Source organism: Solanum tuberosum, unplaced genomic scaffold, assembly GCF_000226075.1.
Source record: "Solanum tuberosum cultivar DM 1-3 516 R44 unplaced genomic scaffold, SolTub_3.0 scf00017, whole genome shotgun sequence".
NCBI classification, from domain to species: Eukaryota; Viridiplantae; Streptophyta; class Magnoliopsida; order Solanales; family Solanaceae; genus Solanum; species Solanum tuberosum.
In genome coordinates, this window is record NW_006238943.1 from 301,912 (window position 1) to 314,437 (window position 12,526).

Sequence of the window (12,526 nt, forward strand, 5' to 3'; positions counted from 1 at the left end):
TTTTAGGTTGGTATATGTTACCAAAATATCAGCCAGTATATTTACCCATTTTTATCATTATTTGTGTTTAAACAATTATTGTGTATGTTTAAACAACTATACCAATTGTGTGTGTTCTGGGTATTATATAGTACAACCAATCATTATTTTTAACATTTTTTAGTATTTTTAATATTTTGGTATATATTACTAGAATATCAGCCAATATATTTACCTATTTTTACCATTATTTGTGCTTAAACAACTATACCAATTGTGTACGTTCTGGGTATTATATAGTACAACCAACTAGCATTTTAAATATTGTATAGCATTATTCAAATATCATATCAAATTATTACGTTAATGATGTCTATTATAAATCAAACACTCACTTTAACTAGCTTTAATTGTATTCAATGTTCTTTTTTCACCATAAGTACACCAATTGTGCTAGATTTATTTGTATGTTACACTAATATTCACTCATGAGCATATTTTTTTTAACATGTTGTCAATTATCTAAGTCACCCAGAATGCAACATTGTATGACAAACACGAGAATTACCAAACATGTATGCCAAACAAGAGAATACCAAGGAAATGTCAATTCAAGAGTAACCAAAGTTGGATAGAAGTGCATTTTATTCAGTTTTAAAAAAATTCTGAACTCTTGGAAGAAAACGTCAACAATAATAATTGAAAATAATACAACAATGTTAATTCTGATAAGCAAATTTGAGGCAAGTCTTTTGTTATGCCCTGATGTACCACATTTAGTACAAGTGACTTTACTCCTCTTGTATTTTCCTTCGTTACTTGGTGGTCTGCCTGGTTGTTTTGTTGCAATTGGTGGTAGCATTACCTCTTCCAAAATATGCGATGGAATATACCAAGTGCTTTCGCAAGGCAATGGCTCTATTCGAATTGCATAAGTATCTTGAAAATTCTTATTACTATAATAGAAGGAACAATAATCTTCGTGATGTTTGTTTCTAATTAGACCAATAAATATACCAACTCATACATCAGAGTATTATTTTGGTGTCATTTACCACATCACATACCTAAACCAATTTGTGGTAATTCACACAATCAGTTAAATCATACAATGTATTACACCAATCGACGTACCAAAAGTAATCTGACATTTAACCCAAAAATACTCCAACACATTGATTAGAGTATTAATTTACCACCAATTTATAGAAACAAATATACCAGATTAAGTACCTGATCACATATGATCAATTTTCAAATTATTATCTACACCAATTCGGATAAATAAAATACACCAAAAAACTAACCAATTTTTTTTTTGGAAGTTAAAATTTATATACCAAATAATACAACTAAATACAGAAAAATTTATAAAAAACTTATTTGATTCATCATATTACAACCAAAATCATATGATTGTGTTGTATTACACCAAAAACGTTAATATAAAACAACGAATAAATACCAAAAAGAATTAAAACACAGATTATGTGAAAATCCTAATAATAATTCCACAAACAATTGATAAATCTTAATATCTATTTAATAATTAAACCTTTTACAGTTGCACCAGAACATTAACCAAAATCTTATGAATGTATATTCCACCAAATTCAACAAAACCAAAGGAATTACTACCAAAAAGATTACCTGATGAGTCTCAACACCCGTTGTGATAAATTAAAATTGAAAAATTATTGATCTGCATATTTGATTGTCGATCTTAGTTTGGAAGAGAAGTTTTATTTTTGTAGGAAACCTTTCTTTATGGGATATGATATATAACAAATTGGAGTAAATCAGGGAAAGTAAAATAATTGGAGAAATTTAAGGGATATGGATAATTGTGGCTGTAAAACGTTTTTTTATTTTTTTTTAATAAGAATTCCAGTTTTGAAAAAAAATATTGCTATTCAATTGAAAAAAAAATATTAGCTATATTCGTGTAATTAAAGTTATTAAGTTGTATACTTAAGTTTTTTGCCCTTTGTATTTTAATCATGTATAAAACACATTGTTTGTCATTAGGTTTATGACTTGTTTGTATGTTCGAAGAAGGTTTCTAATGTTTTCTATTATGATTAATTTTATATCAGTCATGTACGAAATATTTCATTAAATTTATGATATCTTGATATGTTATTAATTAAATGAATTAGTGAGAAAGAGATTTCTAATATTTACTTTTATGGTTATTTTTTATTTTAATAACGTGAAAAACACGTTAAATTAGTTAGGCATATCGTTTGTCCATATATTCATCAATAAACAAAAATGAATTAGTAAAGAAAATTACTAATGTTTTCTATTATGGTTATTTTGTATTTTAGTCACGTGCAATATATATATATATATATATTAGTTTTATGATTCGTATTTATGTTGATTATTCGAAGAGGATTGTTATTTACCTTATATATATTATGATTGTTTTTTATTTTGATTACGTATAAAATATGTTATTTTTATTAAATTTATGACACGTCGATATGTTCATTAATTAAATGAATTAGTGAGGAAGATCTCTAATATTTACAACTATATGATTATAATTTTTTCTATAACGTAAAGAATATGTTAAGCTGGATTATATATGCTCAAAATAATATAATAGGAACAAAAGTGTATATACTATAAAACTTATAGGACCCTTTTTCAATTAAAAACTCTAAAATGATAAGGTGACAGAAGCTTATTTGACTTTTTCTTGGTACTTATCCGATAAAAATACGAACTTCACTTACGTAAGTGAGTTTTCGAAACCGTTTTCGATTTATTATTATTTGTTGTTTTCTTTGCTTCGATTATCATTTTATTTGTTGTTGTTAGTATTTTTTTTCCTTTATTTTTGATGTGATATTTCATTATTATATTTCCTTTCCTTACTAATATTAGATATGTTTTTCTTGAATAGAAACGTATATTGAAAATGTTCTTTCTATCTTCACAAGATAGAAACAAAACTGTGTACACATTATTTCGTGAACTTATGCTCGATAATCGATATATTCTTATTGTTTGTTAGTGAGTTTCCAATATATATACATTCAATCGGTATACTGTTCCAAACTAACTTGAAACAAAATCTCTTTTTTTTCCATCTGGTATTTGGAGTCCACATTAAAGTCCCAATTAAACTCGGATCTCGAATTATAGGACCCATTTAGGGGTGACTCTCCCAACAAAACTTTCTAAACTAACTTGAAACAATATCTCTTTTTCTTTTGGTTTCACACCAGGTGTTCGGAGTCCACATATAGGAGCCCTGATTAAATTCAAATCACGCATTGCAGGACCTATAAGAAGGTGACTCTCCCAACAAAATTTTCTTCATATTTAAAGCTCAAACCTAAAATCTCTGGTTAAGGATGAAGCAGCTTCATCACAGCACAACAATCGATATTGGTTAAAATAATATCATTATGGAGAATACTGATAATAGTACATAAAATAGTAGAAAATTAGAATAATAATATAAAAGGACGATTTTGCACAAAATTTCTAAATAACAGGGTAATTATATAATATATCGAAAGATAAGGGACTACTATTGTAAATAAATAAAGTTTCCTCTTTCATTTTCCATTTCCTTTATATCAGTTTCCTGTCCTAAAAGAACCGATCCCCACTCTCTAAAATTCTCTCTCTAAAAATTCCGGTGAGATGGTCGCCGTAAGTTCATTTACCGGCGAATATCCCGGCACAATAGTTACCTGAGATCGGATCGAAACTTACTTCACTCCAGCAATGGAAGCATCACCACACTGGTTTTGCTCTCCGGCGACGCTAATTTGCAGCTAGCAGAAATAAGTAGCTGGTTTTCCGGTGAGATCCGAATAGGTTTCCTTACCTGGTTTGGATCCGAATCTCTATCTGTTTTTCCTTACCAAATAATTCATTTCTTATTCAATTTACCTCTTTGCTCAAGTTTAATAAGCTTTGTTCTGTGTATTTGATATTTTCTGCTTCAAAATAAGGGAAAATTTCTGAATAATATGTGAAATTTGAATCTTAGTGGAAAAAACATGAGGAAGTTTGAATATTTTGGGTAATATTTCGAAGTATTTGATTAGAGTTTTGACATACTCATGGAGTTGTAATGGATAGTTAATAAGCGAGCTGGAGTTCATTGTTTTTTGGTGCAGAGAAATTGATATTTTGATGGAAAATTTGGGAATTTTGTGTTTTCACAAATAAATTTTGTGGCTTTTTTCAAGTGTGTGATTGATTGGAAACTGTGGGTTGTGTATGATAACATGGCTTCTGAAACTAAGAAGTTGAAGAATGAGTATTTGTTTGGGAAGGAGGAAGAGGAGAAAGGGAAGAGAATGAGGTTAGAAGAAGAAGATGATGATGGTCATTGCAAATTTAGATCAAGTGATTCACTTCTTCCAGGCCTACATGATGATGTTGCTTTAACATGTCTTGCTCGGGCTTCTAGATCAGATTATGCATCGTTGTCGTGCCTGAATGCTAGGTTTAATTCATTAGTCAAGAGTGGTTATTTATATGATTTAAGGAGGCGGATAGGTGTTGTTGAACACTGGGTTTATATGGTTTGTGATCCTCGGGGTTGGGAGGCTTTTGATCCTTTCGGAAAAAAATGGTTGAGATTGCCGAAAATTCCTTGTGATGATTGCTTTAATTATGCAGATAAGGAGTCATTAGCGGTTGGTAGTGAACTACTGGTTTTTGGCCGTGAGTTGTTTGATTTTGCTATATGGAAATACAGTCTGATTCAAAACAACTGGGAAAAATGTGAAGGGATGAATCATCGTCGTTGTCTGTTTGGATCAGGTAGTCTTGGTTCAATTTCTATTGTTGCAGGGGGTAGTGACAAGAATGGAAATGTACTAAAATCTGCTGAGCTTTATGATTCTTTGACCGGTAGATGGGAAATACTGCCAAACATGCATTCTCCCCGTAGATTATGTTCTGGCTTTTTCATGGATGAAAAATTTTATGTGCTCGGTGGGATGACTAATCCTACCGATTCTTTGACTTGTGGGGAAGAGTTTGATCTACAAACGAGGAAGTGGAGAAAAATTGAGTGCATGTATCCAAACGTCAATAGAGCTGCTCAGGCACCTCCTCTTGTTGCAGTTGTTAATAACCAACTATATGCAGTTGAATATCTAACCAACATGGTAAAGAAGTATGACAAGAAAAAAAACTCATGGGAGGTATTGGGAAGACTTCCCGTGAGGGCTGATTCTTCGAATGGTTGGGGTCTTGCTTTCAAAGCATTTGGTGAAGAACTTCTTGTGATAGGTGGCAATAGGGGTCCAGAAGGTGAAGCTATTATATTGAGTTCTTGGGCACCAAAATCAGGGTGTAAAGACGGCACCTTGGATTGGAAGGTCATCGGCCTAAAAGAGCATTCTGGTGTCTTTGTATACAATTGTGCCGTGATGGGTTGTTGAGAAGTTCATCCAACCAAATGGAGAAAGAAGTCATTCGTTTCAACTGTTGTTTCTAGCGTAATTCCAACACATTGTTTGATTTATTAGCATTTGTTTTTTATTTAACATCTTTCAGGTGTTTGAGATAAGCAATTGTTCTAGCTAAAACGTCCTCTTAACTGGATGGTTATTTTCACTCACTCATTCTCCAGACTGCTTGCTTCCAGATTGCGGTTTTCACCTTGTTCATTGAGTTAATATGGTTGATTCACTGATCTACATGATACTAAATAATGGATATTTTTCCTCTTATGGGTCTGAATTTCCTTTCCTGAGGCTTCATTAAATTATCTGTATGTTTTCCTTGGTGATTTGTTCTCAAGGTTGTCTTATTTTGGTCTGGCTTTACTTTAGTGTGAATAGGAAACTTGTTATGCGCGATGAAGGAGATATCATTAGCTCACTCGTCTTGGTTTAATCTTTCTTTCGACTGTAAATGCGTAAAACAGACTCATTTGATGTAGGGATTGGGGAATGAGGTTGTTGTATTAAGTTGAATCTGTTCTTGCTCTTCAAAGGGTGTATTGCTGTAATGGTTTTAAAGGGGTTCAGTTGTATCCCCCCTTATTGGAAATTATACTATTGCAAATAGGATAAAAATGTCATTTTTTTGGTGTGTATATATTTTAGTATGATGATGATAAAAATGTCATTATTTTTGGTGTGTGTAAATTTTAGTATGATGATGATACAAGTTTAGTAGGTTTTTCGTGTGAGATAGCAGATATCCTATGAAATTAGTTGAGGTGCGTAACCTAGTAAGATATCAAGTTCCAAGACCTGCATTGACAGAGAAAGAAGAGCTGTACACTGTTGATATTTGTTAAATTCAGTATAGTCTGAATTATGCACTTGTCCTCCACTCAAAAACAAATTTTGGAATTTTATTTCCTTAAATCAACAGTAAAAGTACCATTTATTTTTATTATATATATGTATATTGTTAAATTTATTTTTTCTGACACAAATTGATGTGCACTGGATTTTTTTCTAATTGTTTAACATAACAAAAGTACAACTCAGTAAGCATCTTTTCTTCAAACACAAAACATAACCAAAAGAATATTCTTGGATAGGAACTCTTCAACAAATTGTCCATTACTGAAGTCATTCTCATCTCGTTCCGAATATTTTCGATCATAATTCTATCTTTCTTAGTATTTTCATTTATTCATTTCACCTTTTTCATTTCCGCTACTTTTATTTTTTGGACGTACGAATTCTTCATCAGCCAACATTTTGTTACATTACAACATAAATTTCTCACCAAAATTGGACTAATTTTGCAATGTAAATAATGCTACCTAATTATAAATTGATACAAGTGTTGATGGAGTGGGACATAAATTTTATTATAGAATTACGTGATACTTATGTTGATGAGAGATGATAAATATTGATAGAATAAATCAATTTATGTGCAAATTGATTTAGACACCATCGTTTAAAATAAATTCATATTTATGGCAAGTTGTAAATCTCTAACAAAAAAAATATTCAAATTTAATTGATCTTTAAATCGCTTAACAATTCTAAACAAAATCAACTGCTGAATACATTGACACCCCTTAAACTCACAACTACTTCATTTAAATACTCAAATGATGACATATTTCATATTTGTGTGTATTTTTAAGCCCCATGTAAATAGAAACATTATATCGTTGTTCGACTGCTTCATCAGAACAAGCGCTTTAGCCTAAAAGGTGCTTCATTGAAACAAACTGTAATTTTAGTGTCTAATAAATCTTATTAATAAATTTAAGAGGTTGTCGATGTATTTTATCGTAATCATTCTTTATGTATAGTTAAATATTCAAAATTCCAAGAAAAAAAAAACTGGAATATTTATTGCAGGATTTGTTTTTTTGTGATGGGAGTATTTATATCTATGCACATGCATACAGTAAGTGAAAAGGGAAATATTATTATTTTTAATGAAAAAAAGAATCTGACTTTAGTTTATGTGAAAGGTATGGTATTTGCAGAATTTGTGGGACTCATGTGGTTGTACTAAATTTATTTATTTATCTAGAAAAAGCAAATGCCTTATTTGGACAAAACTTTGGTCATTTTTGTCCATTTTGATATGTCATTTTTAGCCCATATAAGGGGAAAAAGAAATGCAAATCCCCCTGCTTTTTGGGATTGTGGGGGAAAAAAAAATTAACTTTAATTTAATCTGTACATATAGGTATAATATTTTAAATTATTAGTTTAATGTTAGCAGACTCAGCACTATGGTTTTTTTATTTTTACTTTCTAGGTTATGCAATTAAGTGCTAATTTTTAAATTAAGAGTACTGACTCTTGTATGTATGTGTAAATACTTGTTTTTCTTATTGAGATACTTGAGTCGAGGATCTATAGGAAAGAAAAAAGTTCTACTTTCATAAGGTTGGGTAAGGCTATGTGCACAAAACACATGACTTTTTTCATAGCTCACTTGTAAAAGTTATACTTGGATATGTTATTGTTATATTTTTTGTAAAACTGATAGATTATAGTATTGTATACGAAATAAAGTTTATTTAAAATAAGATGGATTACGATGTCGATGGAGTTCATCTGCTACTATAGCTATGTAGTAATGTGCTTGTCAATTATGTAATTTTCATTTGTGCTAGTCGAAAGGATCGATTTATGCACAACTTAACTATTTCACGAGTACCTGCTACCTCCTGATAGTACTTTGAAATTCCCCAATGAAAGTGGAAAGGCAAACTCCCAGCTCTACTTTGGAGTGGGTTGGGCCATATAACTTTTGGGCCAAATACATAAGGCTTTATTTGGGTTATTTTTCTTGGCCCAAAAAGTTAAGTGGGAGCTTTGGATTGGATCATAGTGTAGTTCCTCCCTGTCTTCAAAGCAATGAAGTTTGTTTTTCTTTCGAAAAAATGACATAAATACACAACTTAGGATATCATAATTTTTAAAATTTCCTACAATTTTCTTTAAAAAAATACAAAAATCTCCTCTCGGATACATCCCTCCCATTAAGTAATGTATCGTTTGCAATGTATCGGACAACCAAAGAATGTATCTGAGAGCAATGGAAAATCTGATTTTTTTTAATTGGAGAAACTTGAGGGTTAGGATGTAATTAGCCCCCAAATGTATGAAATTTCAGTAAGTTTTCCTGTTTCTTATGATTTTTTTTTACTTTTTTTTTTAATAGTATCGGTTGCGTTTAGAGTATCGAACTAATTCACTCGCGGATGTGTTTATCGACCCAACAATGCTCACCATCAAGGGAAATGAAATGGGTCTGAATAGAGCAAAATGAACATAAAAAAGTTCATGTAATCAATCATTTATAACTAATTTAGGGTTGAAAAGTAGTTGATTCATTAATTGATTGACTTTTTTCCTTCGAATAGTGGGATCATAATCCGTTGCCTTACCACTTAGTCACATCTCACGCCACATTTAGCTCTCTAAATAGTTTAGAATTGAGACGTAATTGATTGATCGATAGATTACCTTAGCCAAAAAGGGTTTAATAGTTTCAATTTGTTGCTAAAGATTTGTTTTGTTCTTTTCCTTCAAGTGTATCAAAATCAATGGTTCACACTTCAAAAGTGGTCTATCTTTTCCTCCACCATTATCGTTGAAATTGATATATTTGTGCTAAAGGCTATTGGAATCTTATACTTAGTGAGTAGTGATATCTCTTGTTTGTTCCAATAGCATCTAATGTGCTTTTATCCAATTTATTTACTTCAATTACTTGATGGAATAGAATAATAAAAAGAAATGAAAGAGCAGTCTGATGCACTAAACTCTTGTTATGCACGTAGTTCATGAATGCTAGAAGAGATAGAGAAGAAAAACACCTAGTATCAACTTTGCCCAACAAGGCTCGAAGATATGAAAAAGAATCACCTAGTAATTTTGTGTATGGTGAAATTTCAAACGTGAGAGTTCATGATTATCCACTTCATTAACCATTGTGTCACACCCTTGGATGCTGGATTGGGATGTTAATTTCTTTTAACAAACATGGTGTCTACGACTACTTATACACACCTCAATTAATTTCACGGAATACCAACTACCTTCCACTAGCACATACTAATATATTTTCTTCATTTCCTAACAATCTTGAATATTTGCCACAACTATAACCATCAAGAAACCAAAATTGAAACAAATGTGGCAAACTACAAAGTGGCAATCACAATAAAGCATAGTTTTTAAAACACATAACACATATTTCTTCCATAAACTTAAAGAGAAACTTACAGACAAGCAACTCGCATGCACACATGGACACATACACAAGACATCAAGTGCAGTTCCAGAAGGGAGAAAGTAAGATTACAGTATCAACTTTCAACCTACAACCTCCCCTCTATTTATTCCCAACAGACACTAAAGCAAAAGTTGAAGAAAAGACGACATAAAATGCATCAAACTCTTGACAAAACTCTAGTCTCCCCACCATTGATGAGCAAACACACCACTTCTCCTTAGAGTTTTGAAAAGGTTCATGCAGTCCCCACAAAGAGCATTTTTGCAGTCTACAGCCGAGCAGCGAAGGAACAGCTCATCGACATGGCATATTGATCCAGTTTTGAATAGTTCTGCTAGAATATTTAGCTCTGCTGCCCTAGCATTCATCATGAGGACGACATAGTCTCCGTCTTTAACTGTTTCACTAAACCAACGAATGAAGTCAAATCCTTCATGATCTAGCGGTGCACCCAAATATTCGTCAGTGTCAACAAATGGCAAAGTAGCCTCTCCGGCGACAGCAAGTCCTGGATGGTACACAAAGTTAATACCAGGATTCTTCACATATAAAGACAGTGCGGAGGTGTTATGATCAATGACGAAAACATTGAACAAGTGGTGAGGGATCGGATAATGAGGCTTGAATGTTCTTGCAAGAGTTGATTCTACAAATTCCCCTGCACCAACGTTGATATACACCAGTTTGTTCCTTGATGAGATGTTCATGAACTTGGGCAAGTATGAGATCTGTGTCTCAAACTGTCCAAGCTTCTTTTCCATGAGTGGCTCAAGGTGCTTCAAGTACGGCTTGTTGTTCACATTGGAAGGACAATTAGCAGGCAGCACAGAATGCACGAGAGATTCAACAATCTCTGATCGTTTCTTGAACATCACTAGAGTATACGTGCCAACCCCACATACGTGCACAACATCAGAACTCTTCAAGAACAACGAAACTGGGGTGGCAGACCTTATCAAGTTGCCTTTTATCAAGTTACCCGCGTAGAAACTACTAGAACCCACGAGCATAACACCAGTGCCCCCTGGACGTAAGACACGCTCAATCTCAAGCACCATAAGAGCTGGAACAGTAACCTTATCAAGATCCCTCGAGAACACAAAATCGAAAGAATTATTATCATGATCGAGCTCATACATAAATCTTCTCCATATAAGAGAGAAATACGGGTGTGCATCAACACCAACAGCACTCAAGAGTCCCAGTTCTCGCAGCACCAAAGCTGCATACAACGATTTCTTCCCAACACACAATGCATTAGCATTCAAATCCAAGAAATTCTTTTCCATTAGCTCCTTAAACACATTCTTGGTCAATTTTTCATCGTCGCGCTTCATTAAAGACGCCCCAAACAGCGGAATCCCCAATCCATAAACGGGTTTAAAGAACCCGGTCACATTCATATACTGGTTAGACCCAAAGTTCAAAGGGCATACACCAAAATTCAACATTATAGGTTCAGATTTCTGAATCATATGTGTCATTTGAACAAATGACACAACAATCATAACAGTAACAAACAAGAACCCTTTCAGAATCAAACGTTTCACTAATGACCCATGAAGAAATTGCCATTTCAAAACCTTCATATCCATTTTTTTTCCTTTTAAGATTTCTAAACTTTAAAGCTCAAAACTTTCAAGATCTATAACGGCAAAGTGAAGTTTTCACAGAAGCTAAAAAGCTAAAAACAGGAGATTTAAGTCTAAAAACAACAAAATCAAACAGATTAACGAGTACAAAACCTGGATGAAGTGTGATTTCCACCCACCATTAATACCATTGTCATTTGAGATCTAAGCCATACCCTTTTCGGAACCCTTTTCCCCATTTCTTCAAACGGGTTCATACCCATCTCAAAACCCCAATTCATCACCCAAAATTGAGCTCGACCCACATCATATTTTCACATAAAAATCACAATCTACATGATAAATTAGTCAAAAAAATTCACTCAAGAACTGAAAAGGGGATCAAGATTTGTGAAAAAAGATTGAAACTTTGGGATCTGTGAATGAAAAAGAGTGAGTATGAAGTGAAAGGATGAAAGATGCTATAAGGAAGCTGCTGAACTGTAGGAAAGTAAAGCTCTTTGTCGGCTATCCACTGCGTGGCAAATGGTGAGAGGATTGTGAAGTTGTTGTTAGGGAAGATAGGGTCCCAGTTAAGCTATTATTGAATTGGTTGGATTTAGGTTTTATATGGGGTTTGTGTCATCTATCAAGTGTGATTAGCGTGAGTAGTGCCGGCAAAACAAACGCGGTAACCCGTTCAATCCGTCCATATTTGATGAGTTGGGTGAGTAACTTTTTATATGGATAAAATATGGGTGGATATTCATATTCAACCCATAAAAATATGGGTAAAATATGAATTAGCCAAATGAGTTAAGTTTCTAACTTTTATTCACTCAAAATTTATGATATTACCAAATATATTGTAACTTCTCTTCCTTTTTATGTTCTTCTATAAAACTAATTATTTTTCTCTATAATTGAAAATGTGAAGTCTTTGGCCCTCCAAAAATATCTCTTTTAAATGTACATTTCTTTTGTTAATTCTAATTATATTTTTTTTATTTGTTTAATTTTATATTAGATAATAAATAATAGTGTAACATAAGCAAATCATGTACTAGTATTGACATTGCTTAAAGTGCATTAAGTATGTTTTAGGGTGTGTTTGCTATGAAGGAAAACATTTTCACCCCTACCCTCGACCCCACCCCCCCTTAAAAGTTTAAGTTTGTTTTTAAAAAATATTTTCAATTTCTATAATTATTTTCTACTCTCTAGTAAAAATAAAAGATATTTTCTCAAAAATATTTTTC

At 32.5% G+C, this 12,526-nt stretch overlaps 3 protein-coding genes and 1 long non-coding RNA gene across 4 annotated transcripts; 2 read left to right on the forward strand and 2 right to left on the reverse strand.

Moving 5' to 3' along the window:
* The first annotated feature begins 3,591 nt into the window (after window positions 1-3,591).
* Window positions 3,592-6,061, forward strand: LOC107063326 (uncharacterized). The gene is made up of 2 exons (XR_001475214.1): window positions 3,592-3,804; window positions 5,805-6,061. It is a non-coding gene; the product is annotated as an uncharacterized lncRNA (long non-coding RNA).
* On the forward strand, window positions 3,803-5,703 carry LOC102605810 (F-box/kelch-repeat protein At5g60570). Its single transcript, XM_006340094.2, has one exon. It carries the CDS (start codon window positions 4,236-4,238, stop codon window positions 5,400-5,402), a length of 1,167 nt encoding a protein of 388 aa, XP_006340156.1. The 5' UTR covers window positions 3,803-4,235; the 3' UTR covers window positions 5,403-5,703.
* A 3,557-nt stretch (window positions 6,062-9,618) lies between the features above and the next one.
* On the reverse strand, window positions 9,619-11,332 carry LOC102578261 (uncharacterized). The gene has a single exon (XM_015315042.1). The coding sequence runs from the start codon at window positions 11,289-11,291 to the stop codon at window positions 9,873-9,875; it is 1,419 nt and encodes a 472-aa protein (XP_015170528.1). The 5' UTR covers window positions 11,292-11,332; the 3' UTR covers window positions 9,619-9,872.
* A 27-nt stretch (window positions 11,333-11,359) lies between these two features.
* LOC107057683 (uncharacterized) lies at window positions 11,360-11,591 on the reverse strand. The gene has a single exon (XM_015315047.1). It carries the CDS (start codon window positions 11,567-11,569, stop codon window positions 11,426-11,428), a length of 144 nt encoding a protein of 47 aa, XP_015170533.1. The 5' UTR covers window positions 11,570-11,591; the 3' UTR covers window positions 11,360-11,425.
* Window positions 11,592-12,526: the final 935 nt, after the last annotated feature.